The sequence below is a fragment of the Pteropus alecto genome, unplaced genomic scaffold (assembly GCF_000325575.1).
Source record: "Pteropus alecto unplaced genomic scaffold, ASM32557v1 scaffold185, whole genome shotgun sequence".
In the NCBI taxonomy this organism is placed as follows: Eukaryota; Metazoa; Chordata; class Mammalia; order Chiroptera; family Pteropodidae; genus Pteropus; species Pteropus alecto.
This window is the reverse complement of record NW_006438088.1, coordinates 7,975,941-7,996,800: the sequence shown is the minus strand read 5'-3', so window position 1 is coordinate 7,996,800 and position 20,860 is coordinate 7,975,941. Positions and strand designations below refer to the sequence as shown.

At 33.4% G+C, this 20,860-nt stretch overlaps 1 protein-coding gene across 6 annotated transcripts in view; it reads right to left on the bottom strand.

Moving 5' to 3' along the window:
• The window catches only part of REPS1 (RALBP1 associated Eps domain containing 1), a 71,678-nt gene that overhangs the window by 25,861 nt on the left and 24,957 nt on the right, over positions 1-20,860 (bottom strand). For 5 of the 6 annotated variants that reach the window (XM_006915367.3, XM_006915368.3, XM_025049281.1 and 2 more), the window contains exons 2-8: positions 11,040-11,163; positions 9,278-9,474; positions 8,992-9,145; positions 8,347-8,471; positions 7,690-7,852; positions 7,350-7,413; positions 6,069-6,223 (exon numbers count right to left, since the gene is read on the bottom strand). In XM_006915367.3, coding sequence (XP_006915429.1) covers positions 6,069-6,223; positions 7,350-7,413; positions 7,690-7,852; positions 8,347-8,471; positions 8,992-9,145; positions 9,278-9,474; positions 11,040-11,163 — 982 coding nt within the window. The remainder of the gene's footprint in view (positions 1-6,068; positions 6,224-7,349; positions 7,414-7,689; positions 7,853-8,346; positions 8,472-8,991; positions 9,146-9,277; positions 9,475-11,039; positions 11,164-20,860) is intronic. The other variant, XM_015592138.2, reaches the window with a different exon arrangement.

Sequence of the window (20,860 nt, the reverse complement as noted above, 5' to 3'; positions counted from 1 at the left end):
TATTGACAAATTTTTTTTTTAATATTTTATAATAAAATGTCTCAACATTTGAAAAATCTGTATAACTCAATGAACTATCATTTTACAAATGATCAAACAATGAAATGCACTATGTTTATAAAACCATGAATAAGCTAAAGATTCAAAGCGTATTCAAACTGCATAACAGAACTACAGATTTTAATGTAACAGTACAACAGTTCATTAATACGATTTCAGTTTTCGCATCGCAATTAACCTTTAAGAAATTACCATTTGTTGACTTTGGGTGTAGTACCAAAGAATATCCATAATTATCTGAAAACAGCCTTTCCTTTCACTATGTGAAGCCAGATTTTGTACTGGAGAAAAAGACTGGCAATCTTTTTCTACAAAGGGCCAGAAAGTAAGTATTTAGGCTCTGCGGGCTATATTGTCTCTGTTGCACTACTTGACTCTGCTGTTGAAGTGCAAAAGCAGTCATGATCATTCATAAAGGAATGAGCTTGGCTTGTATTCCAATAAAATTTTATTAATATACACAGAAATTTGAATTTCATATAATTTTCATGTGTTACAAAATATTGTTCTTTTTCTTTCCTAATGATTAAAAAGAAAACACATAAATACTTTTTGCTTGTGGGCTATACAAAAATAGCAGACTAGATCTGGCCCTCAGGGCTTAGTTTGCCAATCCCTGATATACCTCAAATAAAATAATATATCCAACAGCCTGAACGCAGAAGCAAATATGAGAATCTAGTTGTCTTCTTCTAAAATAGATATTAAAGAGATTTGTAAAAATGTATAACAATGCCACCCTTTTCATAATTTATTTTTTATTTTAAAGAATATAGTTATTTTTCTAAAAACATCTATGCTAACATTTAAGGGGTTCATTGTTGTTATTTTTAAAAAGCCATAATTTTTTAATTTATCAGTTTTAATTTCTCATAGGGTAACTACTGATAGATCTAAGTCATATAAAAGAGGCTCTTAGGGGTCTATCGTAAGTTTTAAGACTGTAAACGGGTTTTAAGACTAAAAAGTTTGAAAAATCATTAGAAAACTCAAAAATTATTTCTGGAATTAACAAAATTATATAGTGTTTCCTACTTCATATATAGAACAAATGGCAGTAGAAAAAGAGCAAATTACCTATGTTTTCTAGAAACTAACAGTCATGAGCATTAGGTCTGTAAATAAAACTATACCTCCTTCCACTTGGCTCCCTAGAAATACTCCATCAAAGAGCTTCATGCCTGCCCAACAAAAGCTAGTCTTTAAGACTGTTATCCTCGCGGAGGCAGGGGTGTAGTTTTACTCTTACCTGATGCAGTGTTCCAACCTAGCCTCCTGCTGGAACACTGTGTCAACCCTGCCTCCCTCCTGAGGGTTCTGCTCTGCCCCTGACATCATCAGAGCATCAGGGCTGAAAAAGAAGAGCATGAGCCTAAATTATTTGTTAAAGTCAACCCCAAAAGGGCTTTTATGCAAAAAAAGTATTTTCATGTATAAAAGTGTGTCTGGAAGAAACAACCCTGTGTGATCATACTGATGTATGGTCAGTCTACATTTAAAAGTTAGTAATGTGTGAAAATTAAATGAGTGCAAACTATATTTTCAGGATCACACTAGAAAATAAAAACATTGTGCATAGTTTTCATTCTTGTGCCTCCAAAGACTGTGAAAAGTCCACAGATTCAGTTCCATACATTATACCTTTTTTTCTACCTTTCTTAAAGAGCTTCAGTTTTTATCTAGGTTTATAAGCTATCCATCCTAAACTTCTGTTATTTTCTTAGTATTATACTCAATATACTAAAAAATTATTTCAAAAATGACTCCCAGCTATTATGAATCTTATAGAAATATATACTCTCCCTAAGGTCTTATGATTTAAAACTTGTTTTGCTTTCATGTAGCAAAACCTGTAGGAAGAATTCTTTAATCATAAAGGTTTGAGGTTCCAATCTCATTTAATAGCTTCATCAAAACTATATCTTTTATTTATTTGAAATGTCAATATTATTCTTACAAGAAAAAATATTTAAAATAAAGAATAAACAAATTTCAATAAATTTTAAGCCTTCAAGGGAAACTAGAAATAGTACCCTTTTCATTCATACTTAAAAGCGGGATAATCGATGAATATGCAGAAATAAATTAAGACTTAATTTAAGATGCTTTATTTTGAATATTATATGCATCAAAAAATTATATTCTATTTCTAAAATTAATTCCTATTCTCCCAACACTCTGTAAAATGGAAACTTAGTAAGCAGACCTTAAGAAGGTCTATGTAGATGTCTATCAGTTCTAAATTAAAATTAAAGATTAAAAAAGAAGTAAAAATGTGTCCAACCAAGTTAAAATAAAGCATTCACCCAAAATATTTAATTTAACTGTACTGGTTGACTTTTTTTGGCAGTACTAATCAACATTTTAGAGCAACTACTACTTGACTTGGTTATTATCCTTCAAAGAACATTACCTACAGATATACAGGAGGTTCCCATTATCCAAGGATAGCTAAAAGGGAAACAGTCCATTTAAAGTTAACCACTTAAAATAAGAACTAAAATTTCATTAAGAGAAAAAGAAATTTAATTGGGGCTTTGTCTTCAAAATTTACAGAGAAAATTGTGAAAAGGAGTATAAAAAACAAAGAATGAAAAATGCTGAATTTTGTGGGTACAATTTGGTGGTGAAATTAATAAAGGCATGAATTCAGGCGCTGAACATTTACTGAGGGCCTATATATAAATACAGTGAATAAAGATACAGTATTGAGCAAGAAGACAAGGCTCCTGTTTCCATGAAGTTTTCTTTCAAACAAGACAACAGACATCCTTCACTTCACTTTCTACTTTTACAACACAATAGTATGAAAAAAAGGTAATTTCTGCAAAAAAATATAAAGGTGTCATTATTCTCAAAGACTCTTACTAATCCACTGATATTTAAACTATAATCTTTTAATGCCCCTAGTGTGTCATCTTGTAAAGATTTTCTCAAGTATTAATTAGCCTTGTTTGTCAATGTCTTCGCCAGGAATTTGAGACGTTCTAATTATTCTGACCAACTTCATTAAATAGTACATCTTTGCCAAATATTTGCAATTGTACTCATCTGGTTAGCTATAATAGCCAACTATCTGGAGAGAAATGCTTCTAGTGTTAAGACTGGGGTTGGGAAGCAATCCCTTAATTAGAAAGTTAATGATCAACATGAGTGCCTATTTTCATTATTCTTTCCTTTGCAACTAATAGCACTTTGAAAGTGAATTTTCAAAAAACGATTCTGGGTTCTTTGTACAAAACAAAGCTGTATGTAGATACATGTCCACTGCAGCACTGCTTTAAATGTAAAGCCAAGAAACTACCTCAAAATCCATCAATAAGAAACTAGTTAAATTAAGGAACATTAATATTATGGAATACATTGTATGATAAAGAATGTAACAGCCCTATATGTAACAAAGTGCAAAGATGTCCAATATTACAAGAAAAAAAAAATCAAGGATATATAGTGTGAATACACTTGTGTAAAAACAGATATCTGCAAGTGTAAGCTTTTATACGTTAAAATTTTCTGGATGAGTACAGAGAAACTCAACAGTGATTATTAACTCACATCAAGCTAGTCTCAATTATAAATTTTTAAGTGAATTATTCATAAAAAATCTCTGGCTTTTAAAACCATTCATATGAGAAGTAACTTCTAGAGTCTGGAGATCTGTGTTATGTGCCATATCAACAACAATGAAGACTTGCTCAAATTTACTGTATAAAGAAAGCAGTGATTATGGAGGAGACAGAATGGGGAGCACATTCCTTTCCCTCTTTGAGCATCTTAGTACATGCCTGGCAAAGGGCTAGATCCGCATTTCCTTTTTTTAAAAGAAACTCATAGTGGTAGAAAGAAGAAAAATGTCCAGGATTCACTGTGATACGTGCCATAATAAACAGCACGCAGATGCTATGAGAGATCAAAAAGACAGAAATTACTCTGTAAGACAGAAAAGTTTCACAGAGGGGGTATTTATGATAAATTTTCAGGTCGGCCAAAAGAAACAGTTTGGGTGTTTTCCCTTTAATTGTGAACGTCTAAAAACACAGCTATTTAAAAGGATTTTTACAGATATTGATTGCTTCACTGTCACATGACAATTTCTACATTCAAGGGACTATGTGTCATACCAATCTCAGGCTTATGATAGCTGAGCGAAAAAAGGTTAAGCAATTCCCCCCCAACCAAAATTAACAAACCTGCAAATTTGTAAGTAGGCAAAGCAAATTTGAACCTAATATCGTATGGTCAAATGTTTAAAATAAATTTCATCAGAAAACCATATAGATTATGGTGTAATGGGAAAAAACTATCTGAGTCTTAGATACTTATAAAATTACAGTTCGAGCAACAGTGTACAGATACACGCAGGCAAAAAATCAGCGTGGCTCTGCTAAACAGATCTAACAGGTATAAAAAGACAAATACCGAGAAAAGAACCTCTATTTGAATCATCGGCCTTAAAATTCAGGCAGTACATCAAGTTTACAAAGCACCAGATTTTATTTAAATAAATAAAAGAAAAGAAAAAGACGACATGCAAAAGCCAGATTCACCAATCTGAACACATAACAATCTAAACAGATAATAGAATCAGACAAGTCTCTAGAAAATGACATAACAGAATAAGCTTGACTTAAATTATTTTTTTGTATTACCATGCTATTGGTCTTTGAAGGATAAGTCATAGAAAAACTCTAGGTACAAGGCCTAATTTTTAAATCAATAACACAGCAAGTCTGTTGCTACCACAATATCTTCCCTTCTGACTACTATCAAATAAGCTAAATGAAGTTCTTTCTGTTTACTTCTTAATTAGGTAAATCAAAGTATTCTGAAAGCAAAATTATCCAACAAAAACCCTTAGCTTTCAGCTCAAGTTAGAGGTTGACTGATGCCTAATAACTGAAACCTAGGATTCTCATAAGATAATGTTTCTAAAAACTAAAACCAATGTTAAATTTTTAAATCAACATACTAGTTGATAAAAAGGTCAGTGTAAAAGTCAGGTCCTGAAACATGAATGGCATTGAATCCACATTTCAGATGGAGAAACAGAAAGAAAAAAATAGAAACAGAGAAAAATGGCTAGAACTTGCCCAAGGTCATAGGAGAATTAGCAAAAGTAGACTCTTGTCTCAGATTCCTGACTCTAAGGAGACCGTTATCTTTGTGACAGTAATAACATGCATATGATTCCTACTGTGTAATTTAGGAAATTAAGTCAGATCATATGCATTTCTGGGTTAAATATATGCTGCCTAATAGATGAATGCCCTTTTGACTTCTCTTTTAAAAGTATAAAATTCCTTCTATCATAATATCCAAAAGAGAATTTAGTTAGAAAAACCAAAGACAATAATTTAGTTGTAATTAGACTCATTAACATTACATTTCTTTTTATTCATTCACAATTTAAGAAAAATGTACTCATTTTTTACCCCTTATATTCTTGTTTCCTTTAAAATAAAGCTACCAGTAAATATAAGCATTTACAAAAGCATGTAAACATGATAACAATACAGCATTACCTACATCAAACACAAAATTTCCAGATTTCTTTAGAGTATGAAGAAACTGGCTTTTTAAAGGAAAATGCATGTGGACTGCAAGGCCTCATGATAAACCAGACGTTTCCCTTAAACAAATGAAGGTTCATTAAATGGAAAATGCTGATAATGAAGACAGGCTACTTTATCTACATCAGACAATATAAAATGCAATTAAAAGAAGGCAAAATAAGACACTGAAATGCTCTTCAAATCTCATCAAGTAACAAGGTGTAAAGTAAAATAGTGGTATATATTCTTCATCTCTTTGTTTAAAGCTGACTAAATAAGACAAACCATTAATCCAAGTTCAGCCTGTACATGTTATTCTCATGGCAAATTGACATGCACTTGATTAAATGTCTATGCTCTTAAGCTAAGTTTTAACATCTACCTTGATTTTGCTTTAAGAACCTAGTCTTATTTATCAAGGCATGCAGTCAGGTCTCTTTAAGCTCCTGATCTTACCTGCTGAATCTTCCAAATCAATCAGTTTGGGCATTAAACTTTCAGGGAGTTTTTCTGGTAAGTCATAGCCATTCTTCCTAGCAACTACCAGATGAAAAGCAGCACAAAATTCATCCAGTGTCAATGCTCCATCTTTATCAAAGTCTGAAAGTTCCCTAGAAGACAAACTTATTATGAATATAATCATATTCTGCTTTGGATCCCTTTACGTCTCAAAAAGGAAAAAGAGAGCTCTTTTCTCAGAAAAAGTGCAAACCTTCAATAATTTAAAAAATCTCATAAATGGGAAGATGTGTAACAAAGCAAATATAGTAAACTGTTAACTGTAGAATCTAGGCAGTGGGCATATGGGTGATTCAACGCACAATTCTTTAAACTTTTCTACAAGCGCGACATGAAATTTTCAAAATAAAATGCTAAAAAATAAGGTCACCAAAAATGACCTTTAACTATGTATGTCTAGCAACAAGATTTAGTTGAAGTCGAGTTTATTTAATAAGAATTTTTTTAAACTTTATTTTTATTGTAATTAGGGGTCTATATGTATGTACTTTAAAGTATCAGATAGAATTACAAGTCTTGATACAAAAAAACAGCAGCCCCACCCAACTATCCTTCCATTTCCTAGATGCAGGAGAGATCATTTTTATATTTAACACCTTAAACTATAAATAGTAATGTATATGTTGCTAGTTCTTGATTTCTGGTTTTAGACATTATCTACCTACCTCCTACTATAGCACTCTATACTACTAAAAACCCTATTAACAAAATTTAGGATACAGAGAAATTTGTTTAATATAAAGTAGACACATTTATGTTTACCTGATAATTGTTTCTGAAAAGTAATTTGTGATTGTAATTTGTATTTTAATGGTCAATTCCAACTACATAACAACTATCCTGAGTCTTAAGTCTGTATTTAAATGGGTGCTAAGCACTGTTCTTAAATTCATGGCTCAGTATAGAACTTACTGAACTTGTTTAAAGCCAAATGAAATAAATATAACATTGTATGAGCAAACTAGCTTTTATTCTGTGCATTATACTAGCAATAAGAAACAGCTGATATAGCTTTAAAAATTTTTAAACTTTAAAGAATTACTGTGTCCGTATCATTTAATTCTTTGCTAGAGAGAGAGCTGACTATTTTAAAATACTGAGTTTTTAAGAATATTCTTGAAAAGATTATTCTGTTTGTGTTTTAAGGTTCAAAATCTACCTGCTAGAAATTCCTTTGAAATAACCCATATTACACAACTAAAAATATGCCACACTTACCAAATATGAGAAAGTTCAAGAATAGGAAGCTTTGATTTTGTAAAAAACTCTTTAGCTGCAGATCCTGAAATATTAAAACACTGTTGTTTAATGTTATTCTGAACTTACAGATTCAAGAATAAAACACATTAAGAATCTTAAGACTTTTTTTACTGAAAAAAGGTCACCTTGACATGTGTATATGTCATGTTTTTGGTCTCCAGTGATTATAAACTCTTTTTAGACAAACAATTTGAGAATTATCTTTTATAATCCCTGACCAATAAAACCATGTCTTTGAGATTATGAAATTGAGACTCTGAACCGTCCCATCTAGAAGAATTTGTTTTTAACAACTCACCTGGAATAAATCCGTTTAGATCAGGCTGAATGGTTTTAAACTGATTTACATAATACTGTCTTTGTTCATCTGTTATTTTCCAGGGATCATCATAACTACTGGATTGCCTACGAATTTCATTGGCAGTTGTAGCTGATGCTACAGTTCGTACTGTTGTCTGGTCCTGTAATGAAACATTTTTTTCCTCAGTACAGTATCTATCTACATGATTATATGGACCAAGATTGCTAGGTTACTTATTTTTGAAAGTAAAACTTACTTTTTGTGGATGTTTTAAAATATAAGAAGTCTTCACAAACTCATCAGCAAACCACATATCTATAATGAGGTTACTGAATGTTTTTGGACAAGGATTATATAAATGTGTAGAATGACAGCAATATGTAAGCAACAAAAAGTTATGAAAATGTGCTAAGAAAGCCAAGCGAATATATTCCTAGATGCTGAAAATTTTCAAAAGTTCACTAAGGAATTAGAAAATCAGCCAAAACTTTTAGTGAAACATTCCAATGATAAAGGCACAGAGTTTTGTTTTGTTTTTTTAATGAAAGAGTGAACTTGCATTTATAAATCTGCAACAGCAAAATATAAAAACAATGATTGCAGCAACACTCTGAATGAAGCAAATAAAAATGCAATACCAATAAAATGTCACACCTGGACAGAAGCAGGATGCATGGTTAAAAGAGTACTGGTTGGTGGAGTATCTGCAAAACTGACCCAGTTTTCTTGAGGTGGAGGTGGAGAATGCCCTGACCACACTGCATCACCAGCAGAAGAACCTAAAAGTAGAATAGGTAAACATGCTGACTCACTTTTGAAGAAAAAATTTACCAGGTTTTTTTATAATAGCAATTCACTATGCACATATTATAAAAGTTTTCTTTAAAATTCTAGCTTTGAGGAAATGTTAATTTCCCAAAAAAGTGGAATATTTTCTGTCAATTTAAAATTATACCTCATTTAAGTCTTTTAAATTGTTACTGTGGTTTCTTTATCAATGATGAAACTAATATAATATATACCCAATATTCTGAAAAATAATCATTTATTCATTTTACCTTCAAAGAAGCTGTTATCTCTAAACTTCTGACTGAGCATCACAGATATAGGTAAATGAAATCACCACTGTTCAAAGTGATATAACTATTTAGAAATTTCCACAGGTGGTTTCTGCTTCTATTTAAAGTACTTAACTTATAATTAAAAACTGTCTTGGAGGCAACCCTTAAAGGAATGTTATCAAGTTCCTTCGATTAACAACCTTTATTAAAGGAATGACACTTCCAAAGAACTTCTAACCTGTTTGTGCTTCACCAAAGGGAGACCAAAATGGCCCTGGTCCTGCAAGAGGCCTCTCACTATTTCCTCCACTGGGATGACGGTTGTGCTTCCTCCATGTGTGTGGAGAAGCTGGTGGGGACTGCTGTGGTGAAACTACTGGGGACGCAGGTTCCTAGAAAGAGTATTATTATTTTTAAATTCAAATTTTAAGACAGCATTTTCATTATTAAGGCACTCAGTAAATGTTTTTGTGTAAGCATCTACACAGTACGTCAATTGATAATACTGACGTGCACGTGACTACCTGTTGATCAGCAGATGTACGAGACTGGACAGTATCATGGCTTACGGATCCCTTTTTCACTTGCCCCCTGCCAGGTGGTGGGGGAATTACACCAGAATAAGACCCTTGATTTTCAGAATCTGAAGAATATGAGGCTGCATGACGAGATTCCTGTTCATTCTTTGAAGCAACAAATCTTGGCAGAGGAAGGTCCTTTACTGTTAACCACAAAAATAATTATTACTTTAAAATAAAAAGGACACATACCTTAAAAAATGAAGAAATAAATTAGATATTAGAGAGAATTTTTGCAAAAACTGATACAGAAGCAAGTAACACAAAATGTCTATTGCTAAAAAACTCAGACCATCATCTCCCGTAGCTTGTTTAGTTATATTAAATGTCCATTGCATTTCTAGTCTTATGCTTACATTTTATATTTATCTCATCTCATAACCTTATCAACCCTGCAAAGTCCCTATTTTACAGATAAGGAAACTGAAGCTGTGAGATGCCATGATCGTTGATAATTAGTAACTGACAGGATCTAAACCCAGGTCAGTCTGACCTCAAAGCCTAGGCTGTTTCTGCTCATATTGATTCTCTAAAGATGTTAAGAGTTCTAAGTAAAGAAAAGAATATGTCCCTAAGTTTGAGACTAGATCAACCTAGACATTTTTAAGACAGAAATTCTTAAAAATATCTTACTGTTCATCTACCAAGGACACAGTAAAAGGGGTTCAATCTATCCACTTTAGTCTGGTTTATTTCACTCCTACAGGCAGTTACACAACATCAATTGTTAAATAGAGAAGAAGAAAACAAAGACAATTTCTCTGCAGTAACTCATATTTTAGACTAGAATAATACAGCAGCAGAATCAACTTTAGAAGAAAGTATACTTCCCTCCATTGTGATTACCTGCATTTCTCCTCAGAATCTCCACACTAAGGAGGGAAAGTATTAAGCTTATTCGGTATTTATGCAGAATTCAAAATTACCTGAAAAGAATGTAAAGTCTCAACTCTTGAAAAATGTGTGGCAAACCAGAGGTTCACAATGAAAACCTCCGACTGACTGGTCAACTAAGCTTGGTACTTAAAACTATTGTATAAAAATTCCAGCATTACTGAAAACCTCAAGTTTTCTCTTTCTCCTTTTCCTTATGAAAACCACTGAACTCCGCCCGCATTTAAGGGCCGACCTTATAGAATTTCCATCTACTTCAACATAAAAAGGCTCCAAATAACAGAAAAACTATCCTAGAAGATACTTAAAAGGCAGTCAGATGTCTGTAACTAGGTTTTAGTCTGCCAATATTTTAATATTGTTTCTATCAATCAGAAAGTTTTGGTTAACAAATTATTTTCTAATTTTATATGGAGCTTTCATAGCCTTCCTAAACAAGACATAAAGTGTAATGTTGCTTTATACTTAGTAGAAAATAAAGAAAGCATATATAAAGATGGTTGCTACATTTCATCATTTACACCTTGATAAAATTATTCACTTAAATTCTAAGCAATTCTTAGTGCATTTATTTCAAAAAAATACCATTTTAAGTTTATATATCATCAAATATGTATGAAGTACATATATGCTATAACATTTATGATAGATATATTTTCTAATATTCACAAATAAAGAATGGTGGTAAGAATAAAGTTATGACACTTAAGGTCATAAATGCCACTATAATATCAGAAACTCAACAGTTCTCCTGACTTTTCTTCTAGATCAGAAATCTATCTTCATTTCAATTACTAATGTATCCCATATTTACCTGTATTAATACTTTCCACTCTTAAAGGAAAACCAGACTGGGCAACAGCTACAAGTTTCAAAGCAATATAGAACTGACTCCTTCCAAAATAACCAAGTCTTGTTGCACCACAAAGCTCCATAATCTATAAAAGAACACAATGTTAACATTAAGAATATTTAAATACGTAATTGTCTAATTTCTGTTAACTTCTCCAAAATACATATTGCATATTACTCTCGAATGACAACTAACTACAAGTTTCAGGTTTATGTGACTGAAAATAAAAAGGGACTGACCTTACAATAAGAAGGTTACCATTCCCTACTTATTAAAATCCGTGTGATAAGTAATTTTATTTTATTAGAATAACTATTTTTTCTAAAGTGTCATATTTTTTAGAAACAATGTACCATTCACTCTTCTCCATCAACTTCTTGCATAGCTCTTCCAATACAAGAGCTATGCAACTAGATTATGCAGCCATTTAAAATAATAGTCATAAAATGACATATTAAGTGGGAAAAAATCAGGACACATAATTTTAACCACATAAACACAAATTTGAAAACAATCAGCTATATAAAAATTCTATCAGCAATTTTGTTAAGTGAGATTAAAAGTAGGACTTTTTCCTCATTTGCCAGATTGTATTTAATGTGGTTATACTCTTTCCTTTAAAACAACAAATTGTGTTTGCTTGCTTTGTATTTTTAAAGCATCAAGGCTTTCAAAGAGCTATGTATCCCATATACCAATCATTCTAGCCACCCAACAAATATTTCTGGATTGGCTATAGCAATTAGGTATAAGACTAGAAAAAAGAATTTTAGGTTACAAGAATTATAACTCCAAAAGGTGGAGTAGATGTCTACGATAAAGACATTATAATCTTAAAATAAGCACTAAGTATCCTTGTCTCAACTTCTCAAATAAATAAATTCTTATAGAAACAAAGTATATTTACTGTTTTCTTTTCCCAAACACACTCAAAGGAAGATTAAGGTACCTCAGATGTGATATTAAGTCAAAAGTATGTATTTACTAGAATTTCAAAAAGCGCCTGTAAGTGGTTAAGCAATGTATTGCAATAACAATAAGCATTTATTTACATGCACAAGAATACAGTCATTTTTGCTGAGACTGATGAGCTATAGAAGTCCCATGAAAGGGTATTGCCTTTGCGTCAATTTAAAAGGACGAGGGGGATAAAGAGGCAGGTTTACATTAAAAAAATTATGAAGAAAAGGAAGGCTATGCAGGCATTTTGTTACGATTATTGTCCTTATCTACTATCCTTTGCGGCTCATTTGGCACAAGTAATCATTACACATCTTAGATGTTTTTGTTTATAAAACAAAGCATCTAAAATATGCCAGGTATATGCTACCTAAATGGAGAACCTAAAAAAAAAAACGTAGTGTATTTATCCTTGTTACATCCATTCCAGGTGCCTGTGGGACACTCAGGGGAAGATACCCTGGGAACAGTTAGAGATGCAGAGGTAGCCTTCTTAGTAGAAACACTGAGAAAATGGGAGCACACTGAGAAAATGGGCTCCATACTTGGGAAGCAGACAACAGGTGATGACTGCAGCTGGGGGAGTAAATGAGATTGGCAGCAAGCCCAGAACGGTGAAAGAAAATCCTAAAGAACACCAAAACCTGAAAGACAGGTACAAAAAGGAGCCTATGAAAAAGGGAAGGGGAAAAAGTACCAAAAGGAGAAGCAAACTAAACTTACCATAACAACAAAACAATAAAATTAATTATGGAATAATCGTATGAAAAAACACTGCTTACAGTATTATGAAAACAAAAAGGATACGAAACTATAAATAAATATAATCCCAATTTTATTAAGATATGTACATATAAATGGCAGTGAATATGCCAGTGTTTATTTCTGGGTGCTGAGAGTAAGGGACATTTCTATGTTTTCTTTACACAAGTCTGTATTTATTACCAAAAATATAATAATATAATTGCTATATCACTATAATATACTTAAATCATAAATTTTAGAATTTCCAAAAAGGAGAAATAGTGGAGTTAAATAAAAAAGGGAGAAAACTGTACTCTATTTTTACAATTAGGAGATTTTTGATAACTCGAGTTGTTGCAGAGATGTGGCAGGGTAAAATCGAGTTTGCAATGCATTAAGTTATGAATAAACAGGAGGAATTTAAGTGGAAAAACAGGTACTAAACAGGTTAAGATGCTTGACTCTGAAAGAAAGTTTAGAAGGGTAACTTTGCTTCTCCCTAAGTCTCAGAGCCTAGTCAATGAAAGAACTGGCTCTAGAAACCAGGTCTTTTTACTCCAAATGCGTGGCTCTTTCTACAGTGGTCAGGAGAGCAAGGAAGGATACTACCTTTCTACTGTGTCAGACATAATAAAATTTAAGAGTTTGTATGCCAAAATGCTACACCAGGAAGCAGGAAAAGAGATTTGAAAGGGGAGGTAAAAAGGACTCAAAGGCAATATTTGCAGTTATTTCACCTAAAACATTCACTTTATTGCTCAAGTCAGGCATGTGTGTCGCTGATTCTCTCTCCAAGCTACTCCAGTTGAAGGGGCCACAAGCTCTCAAAGTAGGATAGGAGGAAAGGAGCTATAACATACAATTCACACACAAACACACACACACAAAAAAAATTGATAAAACAGTATCACGAAGTCTGATTTATCATCACAATCTTGTGAATCAGACAAAATTTTTCTCTTAAGGAATATCTGGAACAAATTACTAAAAGTGAAACTGCTGGACCAAAGTATACATACGTTTAAGAAGACATTAGCTACTGACAATTGCCTTTCAAAAAGGTTACTGAAATTTATTCTCCCACTGTCAATACGAGGGTGCTTGTTTCTCATCTTTTCTCCAGTAACCTGAAAAACCACTTGCACACTTTTATGTATTATCTCTGGCTCCCTATGTTACACAGTTCTGTATAGCTAATCCTGGACCTATTTTTTAATTACTTTAGCTTTATAATATTAAAATATCTGATAGGATTAAGCCAAGCCCTCAATTTTTTAAGAATTTCCTGGGCTATTCTCTTTTATTATGATTTTTTTATGGTGACATTAGTTAACGAAATCTAGTTAAGTTTCAGGTGTACAACTCAACAGTAAGGCATATATATTGCACTGTGTGTTCACTACCCATAGTTCAATTTTTTTCTGTCACCACATATTTGACCTCTTTTACCCTATCTACCCCACCCCTCTGGTAACCACTAGTCTATTGTCCATGTTCATGAGTCTGTTTGTCCTGTTTGTTTGTTGCTTTTGGGTTTATATCTCACATGTAAGTGATGTCATGTGGTTTTCAACTTTTTCTGTCTAGCTTATGTTGCTTAGCATGATGATCTCAAGGTCCATATCCATATTGTCACAAATGGCAGTATTTTATCTCTTCTTATAGCTGAGTAATATTCCATTGTGTGTATGTACCACAGCTTCTTTATCCAATCATCTACTGTAGGACACTTCAGTTGCTTCCATGTCCTGGTCATCGTGTGGGCTATTCTCATATTATTCTTCCAAATAATCTTTAAAATCATCTATCAAAATAAACTGATTTGAAATGAGATGTCAATTTATTTAGTCTCATTCCCAATTTTAACAAGATGACTTCTAGTGTTTTATCATTAAGCATGATACTTACTGGCTAACACCAGAACACCTTTGTTAAGAAACTATTCAGCTAGTTCACTCATCTAGAGTTTTGTTTCGAGGTTTATATTTTCAAAAATTACAAACAGATGTTAAATTTATTGTGTGAATTTTTGGGCAGAAAACTAAAATTCATAATTTTTCTCTTTAGTCTATTAATATTAAGAATTCTATTAACAGAGTTCCTAACTTTGAACCATCTTTTAATCTCTGGAATGGACTTCATTTAGTCATGGTGTAGTACTTTAAAATATTAATACTTAACAAAAATTTAACCACAATCTTAAAATGATTAAGCTTTAAAATAGAAAAGAAAACTAAATATGAAAGGTTTGAAATCGGTGTTATATTGGCAATGTAAATACAACTAGTAAAGCTTTATTTTTTTTCTCTCTCTCTGGTCTGTAACACTTTAAATAGATTAGGAATTATATGTTCCTTAAAGATTTGGAAGAATCCACCTATGACACAGGGTGGACATTATCTTTAACATATGTCTCCACGTTATTCCACGTTATCTGGTATAAACTAGGTTTTCCATCCCTAAAATACTTTATAATTTCCTAGGACATCATTTGTCGCCTCCAAATTTTGAAATTTATTATTAATTCATCATTATTCAAAGCAGTCTCATTCTTTTAATTACTACTCTACGGTCATTTCCCCTTAGTCTAAATTATACATATTTGTGTGTCTGCTCACTCTTTCTCTAGCAGGGAGAACCATTTAAAGCTCTTGTTAGAATACAGATTCCCAGAGTCCTTCCATTAGATTCTAACTAACCTAGGAAACCCAGGGCCAGCTAGTGGTGGCTGGTATACTATTGATAGTTACTGAAAACTATTAAGCTTTATTTTTTTAACATCATAAAATGTACATGCTCATGATAAAATAAATAAAATGTACTTAAGGATACAGAAATAAAAGTTCCTATGATTCTCATCGGAAATAGTAATTCCTTTCATATGTTCTTCCAATTTTTTCTACATGCATACAAACACATGAGCACACATATGTAATACATACTTCTTACAAATACAGGATCATACTATATATAATTTTTTCATATTACTCAAAGATTTGTTTATATTGGCATGAAGTCTCTTCCATTTTTTTTTTACATAGTATTTCACTGCATGGACATTTTACAAATTAACCAATCCTCTACTGATGGACATTTAGATTTTTCTAGCTTTCTATTACAAATAATGGCATAAACATTTCTGTGCATCTTTGTGCACTTGTACAACTGTAGAACAAATTTCTAAAAATGGAACTATGCTTTAAAATGTAACATAACGAAGCACTACAAACTCTAAATGACTGTAACATCTTGATGACCACTGAATGAGAGGTCAAAGTTTTCATTAATTGTATTGGCTTCATAAAGAAATATTAGCCCTAAACCAGTCAGTACTGATTTCTTCTCTGAGTGCTCTGTTCCACAATTTTTATTAAAAAGCCACTAACATCTACAGAGAAAAGATAAACTAGATTGTATTCACTTTAATACCTAAGCTAATGGAGTCTTATCTAATGCAGTAAGGCAGAAGCAATCAGCACCAAGAATATTCATGGAAAAGAACCAATTTGCCCTGCAAAATCCAGGGACTTACCAGAAAAGTTAAGTATCACCAAGGGTGAGACTGGGACAGAGATAAAAATTCCTATCTTTATAGTTAGTTGCTCACAGACTACTAGCAACCAGACTTTTTACCCTTCAAGTAAAAACAAACAAAAAACTGCAAGTTAAATCTCTAAAAAAATGAAATGTCAGGAAAGTATTAGGATGGTTGATGTAGACAGGGGTTGTTGCCCCAGAGAAAAGCTTGTTTCAGCATTCAGTAAACCAGTTTAAGCGTCAGCATCCAACCCACTCCTCCTGAAGTGAGGCAGCCTTTTGAAGAGCTATGCCCAAGCACAGAGCTAATTTTCTACTGCCTCATTAAATATAAACAGGGTTACCAGGATCAACAAGCAACTAAGCAAAGCCTACAAAATGAAAAGGAACTGCCAATTTTACCAGGAAGTAAAACTCGAGAGAAAGATATAATTCAGGGATGAAAGAACACTTAAAATTACTCTGAGTATTATATAACAGATTTAAGGCAATATTCATCCATAAAACAAGAACAGGAGACTATGAAAAAGGGACAATCAGAGAATAAGATGTATGGAAATATATAAAGCTCAGTAGAAATACCAAAAGATAAAAAAAATTTTCTCCAGAAGTAGGAAGGGGAAAGATGAACTGGAAACTATGAGAAAAGAAACAATGAGGAATTAGAATGACCAAATTTTAATTAAAATGAGGTCTACAAAGAAGGTAGAGAAAATAGAAGAGTAATATATAAAGAACAAGAGATTTCTCCAAAGCTAAAGGACACAAGTTTTTCAGATTAAGAGAGTATACTGAGTTCTTCACACAATGAGTTAAAGAATTCCTAAGCATATTTCCATGGAACTTCAGAACAGCAAGGATAAAACAAAGATCCTATGAGCACTGAGAATAGGCTTAGGGAAGGAGGATAAGGGGGAGAGGCATTTTCCAGTTAAGAAGAAATATTAACTGAACTAGAATCACACGTCTCATCAGTAACAATGAATATCAGAAAATAATGAAACATTCTCAAAATTCTAAGAAAAAATTATTTTCAACCTAGAACTCTGTACCCAAACGAACATCAAGACAATGCAAAGAACAGATACTTGCATAGATGCAGAAATTTAAAGTTTATCTCCAATGAACTCTTTCTTGAGAAAATATTCAAAAATGTTAATCAGCAAAATTTGGAGACAATGCATTCCGGAAAAAGTAGATATATACCAAGAAAGTGGGGAAAGGAAGTTGCTGGATGCTAGCTGTGAACCAAAATGGGACTATGTAGAAAACCTGACTGTGCCAGAAAGTAACCACACAAGATGATTTGATCATAAATTCCTAACTGGGGAGGTCATGGAGGGTAGTTATGCCCCCAGGCCTATAGCTTCCTTAGTTAAAAGGTTAATCTTTGCCTTAAGCAAGTTCTTGCAGCATCTAGGTGAACACACCATTGAAATATCAGAGTAATCATCTTTTCTAGACTCTTTGGAGGAGTACTGGAATCCTCACTGTTACCTTAGTGCCTGAATACTATCTTTATTTACTGTAAATGTTAAATGTTAACTGTACTCACCAATGTAAAAGTATTTCTCTCTCCATTCTGCTTTTTATCCAATCCCAGAGATTCCTGGCCCTTACTTTGCTTTCTCCTACCTCCTTAATCTACTACCAATGGATTTCATGTAATCTTTTTTACTTTGATTCTAAATGTAGAAAATAACTGCTAAACTGCCATTCTCTGGAACCATTTTCTCAATCCACTGAGATTTTGCTTCCAGGAATGTCCTCAGCTTGGCTCAAATAAACTCTAATAAACTTATAAAGTACTTCTCTAGGTTTGGACATTCTCATGTTACACAGCTATGCAACTGGCCTAGAGATCAACCAGTCATGATTTGAGTAAAAATGACATAAGGCTCCAGGAGGAAGAGTTCTGAAAAAAATACAGGAGAAAGAATGGATATATGAAGACAAGCAGTACAAGAAAAAAGAAAGAGCTGAGAAATTTTTTGGGGGGGAGGTGGAGTGTGTGTGTAGTAGCTATGTAAGAATGTACAACACTTGAATCTGCAGTAAAAGTAATTAAATTGTCATAATGTAAGTACTTTTTTATTTTCAACTTTTAGATTCACTCTAAAGTCAAAATATATTGAATAATTAGAAATTTTGGCTATAGAACAAGATACAAATGTTTTCAATATTAAATATGTTAAAGTATAGCGAACCAGTTCAGAGAGTGGATAGCAAAAGTAAAGAGAAAAAGACATGGGCTTCCGGTTTCTGGTTTAGCACATAAGAAGCATCCTGGAAGGTGACACTATGTCCTACCAAGTAAAAGGCTGAATAAAATGAAAAATCAAGAACTCTTCTTAGACCTTAAGAGAATTGAGTTCAGAGAGTAACCTGCTGTCCCCCAAACTGGAGACCAACAGAAGGCAATACAGTGAATTCACGTCACTGGAGGAAAAACCCATCAGCATTGTGAAAAATAATATAAATGAAGGCACTTCGAAATGGAGTTAAAGCTGCCATTCCAAAGGAACTGCCTTGCTTGTCTTCCTCCTCAAACCTTCAGAATGTTAAAACTTTGAGATGTTAAAACTAGGCAAAATAACCTTCTGATTGGGCTTAAAGCAGCACTGTATTCCAAACTGTTTGTTGTGACTAAAGACATCACTATGCTAGCTTATCTGCACCTATAGAAATTCCTTCCTTAGTTTATTAATACCTTTAGAAATTCCTTCCTTCTATTCAAGTAATTATTCTCATTCCCGTTCTCATAAATACTTGCCTTCTCCTCCTAACTGGAACCCTATTTGGAGTTCTGCATGAATCACTGCTTCCCGAATAGCTATTCTTTTGGATCTCAAATAAATACTAGTTGCCTCTCACTTTGGCCTTTTATTTTTAGGTTAACAACATCAACCTCCTCAAAACCAGTGCCACGAAAAGGAAGACAGAACTGTAACTGACAAACTGCTGTAGGCTTAGAGTGTAGGAGTCTGAAAGATAATTACAAGAGGACCTAGTCACAGGAGGCCCTCACATTTACTTCCAGGAGCTCTACAAGGTTCTTGTGCTTCTGTCAAGGGGAGAAAAAAAAGGAACAATTTTGAAATCCACCAGAGCATTTAGTTCTTAAGGAGGCCCGCTTTCAGGAAAAACTATTTTACCTAACCTGCCCAGGTTTTATCAGAGCTTAACCGACCTGGGGGAAGGAAAATACCCAACAGCAGCCCACTCTACCCAATCAGTCCCACCTAAAGGAGGATAGGACTGAGAAGCAATTGTGATATTCATAGTCCAGAGTAGAGGTCCCCAACCTTTTTGGCTCCTGGGACCAGTGCTCCTATGAGAATCTAATGCCTGATAATCTGAGGTAGAGCTGAGGAGGTGATGCTAGCGCTGGGGAGCAGCTGCAAATACAGATGAAGCTTCGCTTGCTGGCCTGCTGCTCATCTTCTGTTGTGCGGCCCGGTCCTAACAGGCCACGGACTGGCACCAATCCACAACCCAGAGGGTGGGGACCCCTGGTCCAGAGGTGTAGGTTCACTAAAAGATGAGGCATAATCAGACTATAAAATGTTTGTCCTCCCCTGCCTTACCACATTACTAAAAGCCTATTTACAGGATTTCATTAAGCCAGTATATCATGTCTAGCTTTCAAGAAAAAAATTTCAAGACATACTAAAAGGCAAAAAAACATACTCTGCAGAGACAAAGCAGGAATCAGAACCAGTCTCAGATATCAAACCAGAAGTTAAAAACAACTATGATTACCATGCGAAGGCTTTAATGGATAATGTAGATGGCATGCAAGAACAGATGGGCAATGTAAAAGAGATGGCAATTTTAAGAACCAAAATAATGCCAGATATTAAGAACACTGTAAAAGAAATAAAGAATGTCTTTGACAGGTTTATGAGTAGACTGGACATGGCTGAGGAAAGTATCTCTGAGCTTGAGAATATCTCAAAAGGAACCTCTAAACCTGAAAAGCAAAGAGGAAAAAAACTGGGAAAAAACCAAACTATTCAAGTTGTGGGATGGCTACAAAAGGTATAATGTATGTGTAAAGAGGAGACAAAAGAAGAGAGAAGAAATATTTAAAAGAATGACTGAGATTTCTCCCAAAATAATGCCAGAAACTGAACCAGAGATCCAGGAAACTAAGGTCACACCAAGCAGGATAAATGCCAAAAAAGTACACCTAGGCCTCTTTACAAAATTAACTCAAAATAGATCACAGACCTAAATATAAAACACAAAACTATAAAATTATCAGAAGATATCATAGGAGAAAACCTAGATGGCCTGGGGTATGGCAATGACCCTTCAGATAGAACACCAAAGCCATAATCTATGAAAGAAAAAATTGATAAGCTGGACTTCTGCTCTACAAAATATAAGGTCAAGAGAATGAGAAGACAAGTCAAAGAATGGGGAGAAAATATCTGCAAAAGGCTTACCTGATAAAGGATTGTTATCCAAAACATACAAAAAAACTTCAAAACTCAACAATATGAAAACAACCCTACTAAAAAACTGGTTCAAACACC